This window comes from Apteryx mantelli, chromosome 15 (genome assembly GCF_036417845.1).
Source record: "Apteryx mantelli isolate bAptMan1 chromosome 15, bAptMan1.hap1, whole genome shotgun sequence".
NCBI classification, from domain to species: Eukaryota; Metazoa; Chordata; class Aves; order Apterygiformes; family Apterygidae; genus Apteryx; species Apteryx mantelli.
The window spans coordinates 443916-460000 of NC_089992.1; the positions used below are offsets into that span (position 1 = coordinate 443916).

The 16085-nt window shown below is 61.5% G+C and overlaps 2 protein-coding genes across 3 annotated transcripts in view; both read left to right on the forward strand.

Moving 5' to 3' along the window:
• Positions 1-624: 624 nt before the first annotated feature.
• On the forward strand, positions 625-9154 carry UNC45A (unc-45 myosin chaperone A). Its single transcript, XM_067305620.1, has 20 exons — positions 625-672; positions 1523-1681; positions 2580-2616; positions 2727-2902; positions 3011-3103; positions 3383-3550; positions 3823-3991; positions 4251-4421; positions 4568-4739; positions 5011-5311; positions 5501-5595; positions 5679-5820; positions 6043-6183; positions 6425-6552; positions 6807-6873; positions 7069-7182; positions 7768-7883; positions 8030-8147; positions 8227-8382; positions 8524-9154. The coding sequence occupies exons 1-20, from the start codon at positions 661-663 to the stop codon at positions 8782-8784; spliced, it is 2796 nt and encodes a 931-aa protein (XP_067161721.1). The 5' UTR covers positions 625-660; the 3' UTR covers positions 8785-9154.
• A 123-nt stretch (positions 9155-9277) lies between these two features.
• The window catches only part of RCCD1 (RCC1 domain containing 1), a 20785-nt gene continuing 13977 nt past the window's right edge, over positions 9278-16085 (forward strand). For both annotated transcript variants that reach the window (XM_067305364.1, XM_067305365.1), the window contains exons 1-2: positions 9278-9482; positions 10073-10448. In XM_067305364.1, the coding sequence (XP_067161465.1) occupies positions 9326-9482; positions 10073-10448 (533 nt within the window). In that variant the 5' untranslated portion in view covers positions 9278-9325. The remainder of the gene's footprint in view (positions 9483-10072; positions 10449-16085) is intronic.

The following is a 16085-nucleotide window of genomic DNA, read 5'->3' on the forward strand; positions in this document are numbered from 1 at the left end:
TGGGGGTGCAGTAGGGACACCCATGGGGGCACATGGGGGTGCAATGGGGGCACTAAGGGGCACACCCGGGGGTGCAATGGGGGCACCCATGGGGGTACATGGGGGTGCAATAGGGGCACTAAGGGGCACACCCGGGGGTGCAGTGGGGGCACCCATGGGGGCACATGGGGGTGCAGTAGGGACACCCATGGGGGCACATGGGGGGTGCAATAGGGGCACTAAGGGGCACACCCGGGGTGCAATGGGGGCACTAAGGGGCGCACCCGGGAGTGCAGTGGGGGCACCCATGGGGGCACATGGGGGTGCAGTAGGGACACCCATGGGGGCACATGGGGGTGCAATGGGGGCACTAAGGGGCACACCCGGGGGTGCAATGGGGGCACCCATGGGGGTACATGGGGGTGCAATGGGGGCACTAAGGGGCACACCCGGGGTGCAATGGGGGCACTAAGGGGCGCACCCGGTGGTGCAGCGGCGGCGCCGCACGGGCTCCGCGCACGCGCGCTGCGGCCGCGCCCGGGGCGCCCCCTGGGGGCGCGCGGCGGCGCTGCAGGTTCAGGCTCGAGCCCGCCCCGCCCCCGCGGGGCCTCGTCACGTGACGCGGGCGGTGGCGTTCCGGGTTCCCCGGGCGATCGGCGGTGACGTCACGGGCGCGGCGCGATGGAGGCGGCGGTGAGCGGGGCGCGGGGCCGCGACCGGGACCGGGGGACCTGGCCGGGACCGGCGGGACCGGGACCGGGACTGGGAGTGGGAGTGCCTGACCGGGGCCGGGGGGCCTGGCCGGGACCGGCGGGACTGGGACCTGGGACCGGGACTGCCTCACCGGGGCCGGGACCGGGGGTGCTGGCCGGGACCGGGACGCTGCGGCGCCGGGGCAGCTGCGGGGCGAGGGCCTGTCGCGGGCGCCTGTCGCGGCCGGGCCCATCCCGGGGCCGTTGGGGCAATCAGGGCCCGTCCCGGGGAACTTGTCCTGGGACCCATCCCCGGGCCGTTGGGGCAATCAGGGCCCGTCCCGGGGCCCTGTCCCGAGTCCCCTCCCCAGGCCAGTCGGGACGATGGGGCCCGTCCCCGGGGCCAGTCACTGCTGCATCCCCAGGCCTCTGGGACGATGGGGCCTATCCTGGAGAACCTGTCCCGGGCCCATCCCCAGGGCAATTAGGGTGATGGGGCCTGTCCTGGGAGCTGCTATTGCCCCATCCCCGGGGCAGCTGGGGCTATGGGGCCTGTCCTGGGAGCTGCTATTGCCCCATCCCCGGGGCAGCTGGGGCTATGGGGCTTGTCCTGGGAGCTGCTATTGCCCCATCCCCGGGGCAGCTGGGGCGATGGGACCTGTCCTGGGAGCTGTCATTGCCCCATCCCCAGGGCAGCTGGGGCGATGGGGCTTGTCCCGGGCCCATCCCTGGGGCAGTCTGGAGGGTTGTGACCTGTCCCAGCTCCATCCCCGCACAGCATGGATGGGGTCAGGGCCACATCCCAGGGACCCCCCCAGTGGCCGTGTCCCACCCCGGTGCCGGTCTTGCAGGTGACGGCGGGGCAGCTGCGCAAGCAGGGCAACGCGCTGTTCCAGGCAGGGGACCACGCCGCGGCCCTTGCCACCTACACGCAGGCGCTGAGTCTCTGTGATGCCGAGTCGGAGCGAGCCGTGCTGCACCGCAACCGCGCCGCCTGTTACCTGAAGCTGGTGAGAGCGGGGGCGGGTGGACGTCACCGTGCACCCTGCAGGAACTGGCCTGTCTGGACCAGCCTGCCGGGGCGCTGCTGGCAGCTGTCCTGGCTGCTCCAGCCTCTGCCAGCCAGGAGCATGCGCAGGGAGGCCCCGTCTGTCCCTCGGCTGGGTGATGTCCAGCAGGTGCTTGTCTCCAGTCTCTGACCGTGGGGGCCCAACCAGCACCTTGCTAGTGTCAGAGCCATCAGGAAGGCCCTGGACCTGGTTGGCATGTTGCACAGGCCCCCCAGCTCAGTGCTGCCTGTTCCTCCCTGCAAGACATGCCAGCAAGCAGCACAACAGAGTGACCAGGGTGGCCAAGTGGTGCATCTCCTTGAACTGATGCTGCAGAAACATCTGTTTTCCAGGGCTCTTGGGACCCTTCCTTCTTGTTGCATTGGCTGCCTGCCCTGCTTTCTCTGCTCATCTCTTCTCCTGGTGTATCTGGTGTCTGATTCTCTAGCGAGCTGTCCAAACCATGTCAAAGATGCACAGGTGCTCTGTGTTGGGTCTGTTCCCCAGACAGTCAGTGTCTCTGATCTGCTGACATGTAATGGTCTCTGAAGCAAGCGGGAAACATGGATGGACAGGGAGCACCGTTGCAGTGGGCACTCAAAGGGCATCAGGGGGCCTTACGGCTCCTCAGGAACCCTTGTGAAGGCTGTGTTCCTGGGAAGGGCAAGATGCCCTATTGTACTGGTTCATTGTCCTCAGTGACTGTTTCCATCCTCAGACCCCCACGGTCATTTCCTTACGCTCTTCTCTAAAGAGTCTGGTGCTGCCTCTGCCCACAAGCAGGATGAATGTGACCTGCATGTCTACCTGTGGGCAGTGGGGCAGGACCCACTGGTTCTCACTGGTTCTTTCTCTGCAGGAAGACTATGCCAACGCAGAAGCTGATGCATCTAAAGGTACTGTCAGGGCATGGCTGGTAGGAGGCTGGTCTCTGTGTGCTGCCTGTCTGTTGAGGCAGAGCGGAGTGGTCCAAGGGCTCTGTCATACATCTCTTGCTTGCCCTTAGCCATTGAAGCCGACGGACGGGACATGAAGGCGCTGTTCCGCCGAAGCCAGGCACTGCAGAAGCTGGGCCGCTTGGACCAGGCTATCAGTGACTTGCAGAGGTGTGTGAGCCTGGAGCCCAAGAACAAGGCCTTTCAGGAGGCACTGCACACTCTGGGGAGCAGCATGCATGAGAAGGTGAGCTGGGAAGACCATTGGTAGGGCTGGCTGCAGGCTCCTGTTGTGGACCCCTGTGCTCTGTTCAGGGGAACGGTGAGGACTGAGCTGCTGTTTCTGATCTCTTAGATGAAGAAAATGTCCTGCACGGACTCTAAGGTGGACCAGATGTTTCAGATCTTACTGGATCCTGAAGAAAAGGATGCAGACAAGAAGCAGAAGGTCTGAACTCTAGGCAGCAGAGGGGGATGTAGCTTGGATGGAAGGCAAGGAGGGGAGGAATTACCCTTCCTGACTCAACACTGCTGGCTGAACTGTGCTGCCCTGTGGTAGCAGAACATGCTCTGCAAGGGTTGGGGGTGGAAGGCGGGTGCTCATGGCTGCCCTGGTGGCCTGGCAGGCTCCTGTGGGTGAGGTTCCCTACTCACAGTGGGCTCCATTTTGCCACTGACCTGCCCTGATCTGTGGGCTAGTGCCCCAAACATGACTCTCCTCTCCTAGGCTGCACAGAACCTGATTGTGCTGGCACGGGAGGAGGCCGGAGCAGAGAAAATCTTCCAAAGTGATGGCGTGCGGCTGCTGACACAACTCCTTGACACGGCCAAAGCTGACATGATGCTGGCAGCCCTGCGCACCCTGGTGGGGTTGTGCTCCGGGCACTGCTCCCGGGTAGGTCATGTCATAGTTTCTCCTGCATGATGGGGCCTGGCCCAGGGGGACTGATATCTGGGCTGCTGTGAAGTGTGTCAGGCAGGGGAGCATGGCTGGCCTCTGTCTGTGGCTCGCTGCAGCCCTGCTGAGCAGTGGAGCCCTCAGCTGTCACCCCACCAGGCCCAAGCTTGTGGGAGCCTTGCTGTGATAGGGAACCATCTGGAGATGGTGCTGGGGAGTGCCAAGGCTTCCCTGAAGTCTCCAGCAGACTGCTGTGCTTGCACTTGCAGACCACAGCCATCCTGGCGGAATTGGGTGCCCCTCGTCTCTCAGCAGTGCTGGGTGTGGAGCATGAGCAGGTTTCCCTGGCTGCCTGCAACCTGCTGCAGGTGATGTTTGATTCCCTGAAGGAAGGGATGCAGAAGGACTTCCGTGGAAAGGAGGATGCAGTGGTGCTGGGTGAGTGCCTGCCTGCCCCAGCTGGCTAGTGTGGCAGTGGGGAGGTGCTGAGCTGTAGTGGGCTGTGGGTTCTTCTCCCTCTGCCTGCCTTGCCACTGCTCCCTACCGCTGAGCCAGGGACTCAGGTCCACAGTTAATATGGCCTTGAGCTGGAACCTGGGGTCCCCTGATTGTGGCAGCATCTCCTGCCAGCCTTGCCATGGTGGGGGTGAGGCCCCTGTCCAGGGCACTGACTGCTGGGCACTGTCTCTCCTGGAAGATTCCTCCAAGGATCTGAAGCTGCTGATCAAGCACCTCCTGGAGCTGCTAGCCCTGGAAGGGGCCTCTGCGCATGGACGGGACAATGCCCTCAACCTGCTCATCAAAGTGGTGCCCAGGAAGTCGCCAAAGGAGATCAACAACAGCCTGAGCCTGTGGGTGATTGACCAGGGTGAGTGAAGCACAGCCTGCAGTGTCCCACTCGGGTGTCACATCCCTCTGCCTCGGGGTGACATGTGTCTTGGCTCTGCAGGTGCTAGGGTCCTGTGCACCTCCTTTTGCTCCTTACCAGGGTATCTAACCTGCGTGTCCTCCTAGGCCTGAAGAAGATCCTGGAGGTGGGAAGCACAGTGTGTGGGGCTCAGGACAGCCTGCCTGTGACAGAGAACAGCCGGATGAGTGCCTCGGTCCTGCTGAGCAAGCTCTACAGCGACCTAAAATGCGACGCCGAGAGGGAGAACTTCCACCACTTGTGCGAGGACTATGTGAAGTGAGCCAGGGCCTACCTGGGGGCGGGAGGGGGCTTTGATTTTCTGAAGGCAGAAGCCTTCTGAGTGCCCCAGGTGTGTGCTGCACACACCCTGCCTCTCCTGGTAGCAGCAGCCCCTCTATCCCCAGACCTTTTTGCACTTAGCAGTAAGAGCAGATTGGCAGACCCACCAGGGACCTGCTGTGCTGGGGATCCAGCAGGGCAGGGCTGCTTGTGGCTGGAGGCAGTGGACAGGGTCAGCCTTATCTCTTCTGGTGTTCTTCCTCTGCAGGAGCTGGTTTGAGGGACACGAGCTGGCTGGAAAGCTGCGGGCCATCCAGACAGTGTCATGCCTGCTGCAGGGCCCCTCAGAGGCTGGGAACAGGGTGCTGGAGCTGGAGGGGATCATGGACAGCGTGCTGTCCCTCTGCGCCTCTGTCTGCGAGGCCCACCAGCTGGTAGCTGTGGAGGCGCTGATCCACGCTGCCGACAAGGCCAAGCGTGCCTCCTTCATCACTGCCAACGGTGTCAGTCTGCTCAAAGAGATCTACAAGCATAGTGAGAGGGACAGCATCCGCATCCGTGCGCTGGTGGTGAGTGCGGTAGGAGCATGGCAAGACGAGGAGGAGTAGTTGTGCTTGGCTACTGGATGATGCTGGGTTGGGCAGCGACTGCAAGGCCCGCAGGTCCACAGCGCTGTCTCGTCCCTAGTGTGGGGCTGTCACAGGCACAGTGGGGTGGCTGTGGCTGTTCCTGCTCTGACACCCTGTTCCTGGCTGCAGGGTCTCTGCAAACTGGGATCTGCCGGAGGCACCGACTTCAGCATGAAGCAGTTTGCCGAGGGCTCCACAATGAAATTAGCCAAGCAGTGCCGCAAGTGAGTGCTGCAGACAGCAGAGTCTGTTGGGGAGGTCAGGGCAAGGTGCCCTGCAGTGTGGGCTCACTGTGACCCTCTCCCAGGTGGCTGTGTAATGAGACGATCGATGCGGGCACGCGGCGCTGGGCTGTGGAGGGCCTGGCCTACCTCACTTTTGATGCGGATGTCAAGGAGGAGTTTGTGGAGGACAAGGCAGCGATGCAGGCCATGTTCCACCTGGCCAAGGTGAGTGTGGCAGGGCTGTAGCAGGGGACCGGCACGGTGGGCATGCTGGTGCTGGGAAAATGTGCCCATGTGCCCTTCCTGCCAGAATGGGTTGGGAGGTCACGCTGTGGGACTGTGGCTGGTTGTGTGGAAGGGCTGATGCCCCGTGGTGCTGAGCAGGCTCAAGCCATTGCTTATCTTCTGTGTGTCGTGGATGTGACGAGTGTCCCATTACCCCCACAGTCGGAGGACAGGAGCGTGCTCTACGCAGTAGCCTCCACACTAGTGAACTGCACCAACAGCTACGACCACGAGGAGCCAGACCCCCAGATGCTGGAGCTGGCCAAGTACGCCAAGCAGCACATTCCAGAGCAGCACCCTAAGGTGAGGAGGGCACGGGCTCTTCTTGGGAGCTGCCAGGGAGCCTAGACCTTGGAGGAGAATGCATGGGTGGGACAAAGCCTGGTGTCCCAGGTAGGGACAGCGTGTCTGGGTGAACAGTCTGGGGGTCTTCAGCAGTGGGGTCGGAGGCCTCACAGTGGGTGGCTGCATGGTTGGGTGTCAAGCAGTGGTGGCGAGTTGGGTTCTAGGTCTGAACCAAGTGGTGACCCTGTCTCTTGGGCAGGATAAGCCGGACTTTGTGAAGCGGCGGGTGCGGAAGCTGCTGGCAGCTGGCGTAGTGTCAGCTCTTGCCTGCATGGTGAAGAGCGAGAACCCAGCACTAACCAACTCCTGCCGGGAGCTGATCTCCAGGTATGGCCGTGCAGGGGATTGGAGGGGTGAGAGATGGGCTGAGGCTGGTGGTGTCTTGCCTGCAAGCTTGGGTTTCTGTGGTGGCTGGATGGGGGAATCCAAGCTTCTGGATGTAGAAAGGGGGTGGTCAGGAGCTGGCGCATTGCGAAGCAGCCTGGGCCTGATGCTGGTGTCCAGGTGGCACTGGGACCCACAGTCCCTGAGGGTCAGTCATGGCAGGTCCCTGACTCCAGCTGCTCCCATGTTGTCTGTAGGGTGTTCCTGGCCCTGGTGGAGGAGGCGGAGGACCGAGGTGGTGTGGTTGCACAGGGAGGAGGCAAGGTGAGATGATAGACCCTCGTGTGCTGCTGGCATGCCCCACACGGAGGAGGGGTGTGGGGAAGGGCTGGGATTGCCGAGACTGGCTACAGTGGTCTGGGATCGTGACTGTGGTTTGGCTCCTTGTACATGAGACCTGGGAAAGCTGGGGCTGCTGTGACCTGGCTGCAGGACTGGCTGCTGCCTCTCTGTCTGCAGGCTCTCATCCCGCTGTCCCTGGAGAGCACTGAAGTGGGGCAGACCAAGGCTGCTCAGGCCCTGGCAAAGATCACCATCACATCCAACCCTGAGATGGCGTTTCCTGGAGAGCGGGTCAGTGCAGCTGCTGCGGGCTGGGAGGGCAGGTCTGCCACACAGGGGCCTGTTGTGGGGAGTCAGGGCAGTGCACAGTGGTTTGCATGGGGACAGCAGCTCTTATGCAAGGGCTCGCCACCCTTGTGTGCCCAAGCTGCTGTTTGGGACCTGCTGAAGCCAGCGTGTGTGTCTGCTCCTGGAAGGCATCAGTCTGAGCAGGGTGAGCAGGGTCTGCCCAGGCAGGAACTGCCAAGGCTACTGTACACAGGAGCCAGGAGAGAATGGGTTTCAGCTCTTCTTCCTTGTCCATCTGGAAGGAGCTTGGCAACACTGGAGTTAAAGGCCACAGGACTGTTTATCCAAGGATTTGCACTGGTTGAGTTTCTAACTTGAGTTTGGCCTTCTCTGGAGAGACGGAGAGACCTTCAGTGCTCCCCACAAAGGTCTGCTTGCCTAGAGCCTGGTCATGGGAGAGCCTCTGCCTTATGCTGGGCTCAGGGCTCCCTGTGTGAGGGCAGGATGCCTGGGCCCTGCCTCGTGGGGTGCGAACGGAGTCCCTGCCCCCTTGTTCAGAGTGTGAGCCCTGTACTGCTCTCTCCACAGATCTACGAGGTGGTCCGGCCCCTTGTAAGCCTTCTGCACCTTCAGCGCACAGGCCTGGAGAACTTTGAGGGTCTGATGGCATTAACTAACCTGGCCGGCATCAGCGAGAGGCTGCGGTAGGTGCTGTGGGGCTGCTGCAGAGCTGGGCTAGGTGGGGGAGAGAAAGGGGCCATGATCCTACCTGGCTTGGAGGTGTGCTGCCCTGGCCAAAATCGGTGCTGGGGGAACACTGGGGTGGGAACGCCCATGTGCCCTGCTGCAGGCAGAAAATCCTGAAGGAGAAGGCTGTACCCATGATCGAGGGCTACATGTTTGAGGAGCACGAGCTGATCCGGCTGGCTGCGACCGAGTGCATGTGCAACATGGCCATGAGCAAGGAGGTGAGGGCAGGTCTGGCCCGGGCTGCGCTGGGTGCCTGTGCTGGGCTCCCCGCGACTCCAGCACTCTTCTCGTTGGCAGGTGCAGGAGCTGTTCCTGGCTGAGGGCAGCGACCGGCTGAAGCTGATGGTCCTGTACAGCGGGGAAGAGGACGAGAAGTTGCGGCGTGCAGCCTCGGGGACCTTGGCCATGCTGACGGCGCTGCACCCCCCCATCTGCAAGAGGATCCCCCAGGTGGTGAGTGCCTGGCAGCAGGGGGTCCCTTGCTCTAGGGCAGAGCAGGGCTCCCTGGGAGGGGGGGGTGGCCGGGAGGAGCGTAGGGGAGCTGGCCCTGCTGCCGCTGCCGGCTCAGCACGGCCTTGCTCTCCCCCGCGGCAGACAGCACACTGGCTGGAGATCCTGCAGGCCCTGCTGCTGAGCCCCAACGTGGAGCTGCAGCACCGCGGGGCCGTGGTGGTGATGAACATGATGGCAGCTGAGCGGGAGGTGGCAGAGCAGCTCATCGCCAGCGAGATGCTGGAGATCCTCTCCGTGCTCGCCAAGGAAAAGGACAAGCCACGTGTGGCCCAGGCGGCTAAGGAGAGCCTGGCGCAGGCTGTGGCTTATGGCCTCATCAAGCCCAACCCCAACCAGGAGTGAGGTCCTGGGCTCTGCTCTGGGACGGCCCTGCACATGCTGCTCTGGGCTTCTGCCCACCACACTGCTCTGGGCTTGCTGGCACCCCGCGGCACGGGACCACGCGCAGAGGGACCACGCGCTGACGGCGGGGACGGACACACCGCACTGGGGCCACGGCTGAGCTCTGCTCCCATGTCTGGGGCCAGGGCTGCCCGGGGCCCTTATGCCTCTCCTGCGCTGGGCCGCCGGGGCGAGGGGAAGGTCGGGGCCCGCTGCCCGGCGGGGCTGCGTGTCCACCACCGTGTGCCTTAACCGGGGGGGTGCGGGGGTCCCGGCACGGCTGGGCGACCCGGTGAGACGGGGCGGGCGGGCAGGGCCCGGCGACACCGCACTAAAGCTGCTCTCGAACCGACTGGCTCGGCTCTGTGTGCGCGTCGGCGCCGCCCCGCCGGGGCGGTCCGAGATGGACGGGGAGGTGCTGCCCGAAGGGGCGGTCCCAGCCCGCCGGGGCGGTGCTGCGCCGCCCGGGGCCGCCCCGTCCCGCTGCCGGAGCCGCCGCGCCATGGCCGCGCCGCGCCGCTCCTGGCTCGTGTTCGGCTTCAGCGCCGAGGAGGCGGCGGGGGGCCCGGAGCCAGGCCCGGGGCCGCGTCGCCTGGACTCGGGCCCCGAGGGCATCCGCCGCGTGTGGCCCGCCTGGAGCTACGTGGTCCTGGAGACCGGTGAGCGCCGCCGCGGGCCCCCTGCCGCCAGCGGGGCCAGGCGCCTCCCCCCGGCCTGCGCCCCGGGACGGAGCTGCCCCGGTGATCCCGGTACCCAGTCCCGCCCCGATCCCCCGCTCCGGTGTCCCAAGGTCTCGGTGCCGGCTCTGCCCCACCCCCACCACCAGCGCTGCCCCCGGTGATCCCGGTGCCCAGTTCACCTCCCGCGATGCCGGCCCTGCCCGGCGGCCCGGTGCTGCCCCCCGCCCCGGTGTCCCAAGGTCCCGGTGCCGGCCCTGCCCCCCCCCGCCCCGGTGCCCAGTTCCCCCCCGGTGCCGGCTCTGCACCCTGCCCCCCGGCGCCGTCCCCGGTGATCCCGGTGCCCCGTTCACCCCCCGCGATATCGGCCCTGCTCCCCGCCCCCGCCTGGTGCTGCCCTGCGCCCCGGTGCCCAGTCTCCCCCCGCACCCCCGCCGGCGCGCCCGGCGCTGCCCGCGGTGCTCCCGGTCCCGGTGCCCCGAGGCGCGGTTCGCCCCCGGGTCCCCGTCCCGCCGGGACGCTGGTGCCCCCGGCGGGTCCCCCCGCTGACGGCCGGTGCCGGTGTGGCGCAGGCGCGGGCGCGCTGGAGGTGCGCGGCGGAGGCGGCGGCGCGGGGCGGCGGCTGCCGGCCGGGTGCACCGAGGCGCTGCCCTCGGAGACGCACGTGCTGCTGCGGCGGGCGGCGGCGGCCGAGGCCTGGCCGCGGGCGGCGGCGCTGCGCGGGGAGCTGCGGGGCGCCCCGGCCTGGCGGCGAGCGCTGCCGCCGGCCCCCGGCCCCGGCCCCGCGCCGCCGCCGCTGCCGCTGGTGCCCGGCGGGTTCGCGGCGCCGCGGCCGCCCTTCTTCGCGCCGCTGCCGCCCGCGCTGCGCGCCCGGCGCCTGGCGCTGGGCCACGAGCACGTGCTGGTGCTGGGCGCCGCCGGCGAGACCTACGCGTGGGGCGGCGGCAGGTGAGCGCCGCCGGGGCGGCACGGGGGCGTGGGGGGGGGCGTGCGGGGCTGTGCGGCCACGGGGTGCGGGGGGGACACGGCGGTGTGGGGCCGTGGGGATGCTATAGGGTGCAGGGGTGATATGGGGGTGCAGGAGGGGTGTGGGGCCATGTGGATGCTATAGGGTGCAGGGGAGCCATGGGGATATAGGGGAGGATATGGGGGTGCAGGGGCTGTGGGGCTGTGGGGATGCTATAGGGTACAGGGGGGATTATGGGGGTGTGGGAGGGGGTGGGGCCATGCAGATGCTATAGGGTGCAGGGGGGGACATGGGGATATAGGGGAGGATGTGGGGGTGCAGGCAGGATGGGGCACTGGAGGGACACCGGGGCATGGGGGAGGATATGGGGGTGCAGGGGGGTATGGGGCCCTGGGCAGGCTATAGGGTGGAAGCAGGGGGGGCAGATAACACAGTGCAGCTGGGATGCGGGGGGCTACAGAAAGGATGCAGGGAGACCATGGGGTGGATGTGGAGGATGATGCGGGGTGTTTGGGAGGGCTGCAGGGGGGATATGGGGCACACAGGAGAGGTGACGGAGGGCTATGGGGGTTAAGAAGGGGTGCAGAGCATGTATGGGGAATACAGAGGGGCGCAGAAGGACAGCAGCACGGAGGGGCTATACAGGGTGTATCGGGGTGGTTATGAGGGGACGCAGCAGAGCTGTGGAGGGGCGTTGGGGTACAGAAAGGACTCGGGGGGCTGTGGAGGGGCTATAGGGGGATGCAGGGAGGTGGGGGTGATGTGGGGAAGGGTGTTGGGTACAGGGGAGGTGCAGCAGGAACAGCGAGAGGGATGCAGAAGAGGTGAAGACGGCTGCGGTGGTGAGGTGGAGGGCTGCAGGGGCTGCCAGGAGGACACGGGGCGCAAGGGAAGGGTGGGGGACACAAGGGACTGCAGGGGGATGAAGGCGAGAGGAGATCGGGGACGGGGGTCACCTCAGTCTGACGTCCTTCAGCTTGTGGGCTTGACGCAGAGCTGATTCAAGACACTAATATCTATTGATTAATCAACACAGTACAAATAATAAATAGGTTGCATGATCAGTAATCTGACCTGTAAACACACCACTGTTATTACCTCATAATTCTGTTATTCTTCACGCTTCAACATAATTATTGAGCACAATTAATAACTGAAGTCTCACTAATTACATACAGTTACTATTGAATCGCAGCCCTGCTGCCCTTCCCTCCTGCACTGCTTGCATTAGGGCATGAGTGTGTCTGCCTTTGCCCTCCTATGCTGCTGGTACTCGGGACGGGGACACAGGGGAGGCTTTGGGGGTGCCGGGGTGCGAGTCTGTCCCTCCTTGTCCCCCTGTGTCGCTGGGCGTTAGGGTGCACGGTGGTCCCTCTTCACCCCCCATGGCTTCAGGGTGCCGGTCCGTCCCTCTGCCCTGCTCTCTGACACATCTCAGCCGCAGACCTGGTGGAGGGTCCCGCGGTGCTGCCGCCCGCATCTCCAGCCCCGGCTGGGCAGCCTCTGCCGAGGACGCTGCGCTCTCTGCGCGGCCGTTAGCTCGGTCCCATCTGACTGCAGCCCACCACAGTTTTGGGGACACCAGGGCACGCAACTCTCCTGTCTGGGACTGGGCTGCTCCTCTTATCGGTACCAGGCCACATATATTTATGTTAACAGAGAAAGATGCCCCTTACAGAGCTATTAATGCAAGCGCAGGATGCGGCATTAAGTGTGACACAGCCATAGGCTTTGGGAATCATCCCATAAACCTGTCAGTGACGTACCGTCGGCGTTTCACTGGCAGTCCCCAATTTAGCAGCTTTTTATTCTCATTAGACTGGTTGGCTTTCTGGTCTCAGCGCCTCCCCGGCTGCTGCGGCGGTGCTGGACAACAGGGGCCGGCGAGGCTGGACGAGGGTCTGGCTGTGCGCACGCAGCCCCCCTCCGAGTTCGGGTCCCCTGGTCTTCACCCGGGTCTTTCAGCAAACCCGTACGCGATTTTACTGCTTCTGCTCACCCTCCTCCTCACCGCGCTGCCACAGCCTGACCCACCATCCGGGTCTCTTCTGTTCCCGAGATGGAAGTTGGCTCCTGTAATAGCGGATCCTGCTGTTCCGTCCCCCAGTGAGAGGAGTTCACCCGCTGGAGAAATCCTCTGAACGCTGGTCCCTGGTTCAGTTGTCCTGGGGTGTAACAGCCAGCAAGAGGCATCGTTCAGTCGCTCAATCTAAACACCTTTAGAGGGTTTTTCTGTCAGTTTGGTGGCTGCTTTTGCACGTGCTCCTCTGGCTCTCCCAGTTCCAGTAACAGTTTTGCAGGTGAAGGCTGCCAGGGAGCGCAGCCGGGAGCGTGGCCGCGCAGCCCCTTCCCGGGAGCTCGCGTTTCCGCCGTCGTTAGCGGTGCCCACGGACGCCGTCGTTAGCGGCGCAGAGATGCCCCTGTCAGCACCGCGCGCTGCTGCTGCCCCTTCCAGCGCCACTGCTTTCGGCATGTCTGTATAACCGTCCCCGGCGCCGCACGGCACCGGGGCGCTCATCGCAGTCGGAGCCATGCGGGGTGTTGGTGGCTGCCGGCCGCTGAAGCAGACGCAGACGCCAATAACGTTCCCTGCGGGGAACGTTCCCAGGCTTGCTGGAACCCCCATTTTGTAAAATACACCAGGTTTTGTAAAATACACCGCCCCCAGCCGCCACGGCGTTAGGTACTGCTGTCGTGTCTGACGCTGTCCCATCGGTCGCCGTCAGCGATTGCTGGGCGTCCAGAGACAGAGCGGCTCGTTTGGCGATGGCGACACTTGAGGCTGGACCTCTTTCTGTTTCTTAATTTTTTTCTCTTTCTTTTAATTTCAGCCACAGCCAAAGTTCTAAAATAAAGTATTACCTCTTTTCCTTCTCATATGTTAGACTAAAGCAAACAAACAGCAAAAGTGAAGGTAGGAAACATATAGTTATTAATATCCACAGGGTCAGAAGGGATTATTTAGTTATCTTTGCTGCTTATGGAAAACAAACCCAAAGCAACATAGATGCATACCTCGGAGATATTGCAGGTTTGGTTCCAGTCCACCGCAATAAAGCGAATATCGCAATAAAGCAAGTCACACAAATTTTTTGTTTTCCCAGTGCATATAAAAGTTATGTTTACACTATACTGTAGTCTGTTAAGTGTGCAATAGCATTATGTCTAAAAAAACAATGTACCTACCTTAATTAAAAAACACTTTATTGCTGAAAAATACTAACCATCATCTGAGCCTTCAGCGAGTCACAGTCTTTTTGCTGATGGAGGGTCTTGCCTCGATGTTGACGGCTGCTGACTGATCAGGGTGGTGGTTGCTGAAGGTTGGGGCAGCTGTGGCAATTTCTTAAAACAAGACAGCAGTGAAGTTTGCCGCATCAATTGACTCTTCCTTTCGCGAAGCATTTCTCTGTAGCATGCAATGCTGTTTGATAGCATTTTACCCACAGTAGAACTTCTTTCAAAATCAGAGTCAATCCTCCCAAACCCTGCTGCTGCTTTATCAACTAAGTTCATGTAATATTCTAAATCTTTTGTTGTCATTTCAACAATGTTCACAGCATCTTCACCAGGAGCGGATTCCATCTCAAAAAACCACTTTCTTTGCTCATCCATAAGAAGCACCTCCTCATCCGTTAAAGTTTTATCATGAGATTGCAGCAATTCAGTCACATCTTCAGGCTCCACTTCTAGTTCTCTTGCTGTCAGTCTGTCCTTTGAAGCCAGGCATGGACTTCTCCTCTCGAGCTATGAGAGTCCTAGATGGCATCTCCTTCCAATATAAGGCTGTTTTGTCTACATTGAAAATCCGTTATTTAGTGCAGCCACCTTCATTGATTCTCTTCGCTAGATCTTCTGGATAACGTGCTGCAGCTTCTCTGTCAGCACTTGCTGCTTCCCCTTGCACTTTTATGTTGTGGAGATGGCTTCTTTCCTTAAACCTCGTGAACCAACCTCTGCCAGCTTCAGACTTTTCTCCCTTTTCTCCTGCAGCTTCCTCACCTCTCTCAGCCTTCATAGCACTGAAGAGAGTTCGGGCCTTGCTCTGGATTAGACTTTGGCTTAAGGGAAGGTTGTGGCCGGTTTGATCTTCTACCCAGAACACTCAAACTTTCTCTGTATCAGCAATAAGGCTGTTTCCCTTTCTTATCATTCGTGTGTTCACTGGAGCAGCACTTTGAATTTCCTTCAAGACCTTTTCCTTTGCATTCACAACTTGGCTACCTGTTTGGTGCAAGAGGCCAAGCTTTCGGCCCATCTCGGCTTTTGACGTGCCTTCCTCGCTAAGCGTCATCACTTCTAGCTTTCGATTTAAAGTGAGAGATGTGCAACTCTTCCTTTCACTTGAACACCTGGAGGCCGTTGTAGGGTTATTAATTGCCCTAATTTCAGTATTGTTGTGTCTCAGGGAACAGGGAGGCCCAAGGAGAGGGAGAGAGACGGGGAACGGCTGGTCGGTGGAGCGGTCACAACACACACAACATTTATTGATTAAGTTCGCCATCTTATATCGGTGCAGTTTGTGATGCCCCAGAACAATTACAATGGTAGCATCAACAATCACTGATCACATATCACCATAACAGATATAATAATAATGAAAAAGTTTGAAATATTGCAAGAGTTACCAAAATGTGACACAGAGACACGAAGCAAGCACGTGCTGCTGGAAAAATGGCACCGATAGACTTGCTCGACGCAGGGTTGCCACAAACCTTCAATTTGTAAAAAAAACCACACTATCTGAAAAGCGCAATAAAGCGAAGCGCACTAAAGCGAGGCATGCCTGTATGTGTTAATAGTTGTCCTGGTCAGGGACCCGGGACATCTCCCTCCCGGGGCGTCCGAGCCCCTCGGCCACGGGTCCTCTCCCCTCCCCTGCGTGTTGGTGCTCGGCAGCCGCTGTGGCGGACAACGGTTCTTGATGGCAAAGAGAAAAAAAAACAAGTTTAAATCAGCACTTGCTACATTTACACAGATTTTTTTTTTTAGCATCTTCTTTTCCTTCTTTCTTTCCTTTTGACGGAAAGGTTTCTACACATCGCTTCTGATCCTGTGTTATAGGCTTAATTTTTTGGAAAACTGAACATGGCCGTGACGCTCCGGTTACTCTCCGAGCCCGTGGCGGCTCTGACCCCCATCCCTGTCCCCATCCCCTGGCACCGTCCATCCCGCCTGGCGCTGTCCGACCCCATGTCCCCTCCAGAGCCATCATGCGGATGCCAATGTGGACATGGACGGGCCGAGTGCCCCCTCCGGAGCGTCACTGTGTCCGGCTGGCGCAGACCCTTCCCGTGGGACTGGCCCCTCGTGCCCAGTGTTCCTGGAGCCCGTCCGTGGATTACCCTGGAAAACACAGGAAAAAGTTATTGAGGCCGGGACAGGGCTGCAGTTTGGAGCCCTGTGCAGGGACTTAGCTGGGACGGACGCAGAACAAGAGACAGACAGACAGACCCACACACACGCACATGCACATGCACATGCATGCGCACGAGCGCATGCGCGCGCACACACACACACACACACACACACACTCTCACTCACACAGTCTCTCTCTCACACACACACACACAGTCTCTCTCACACACACAGTCTCTCTCTCACACACACACACAGTC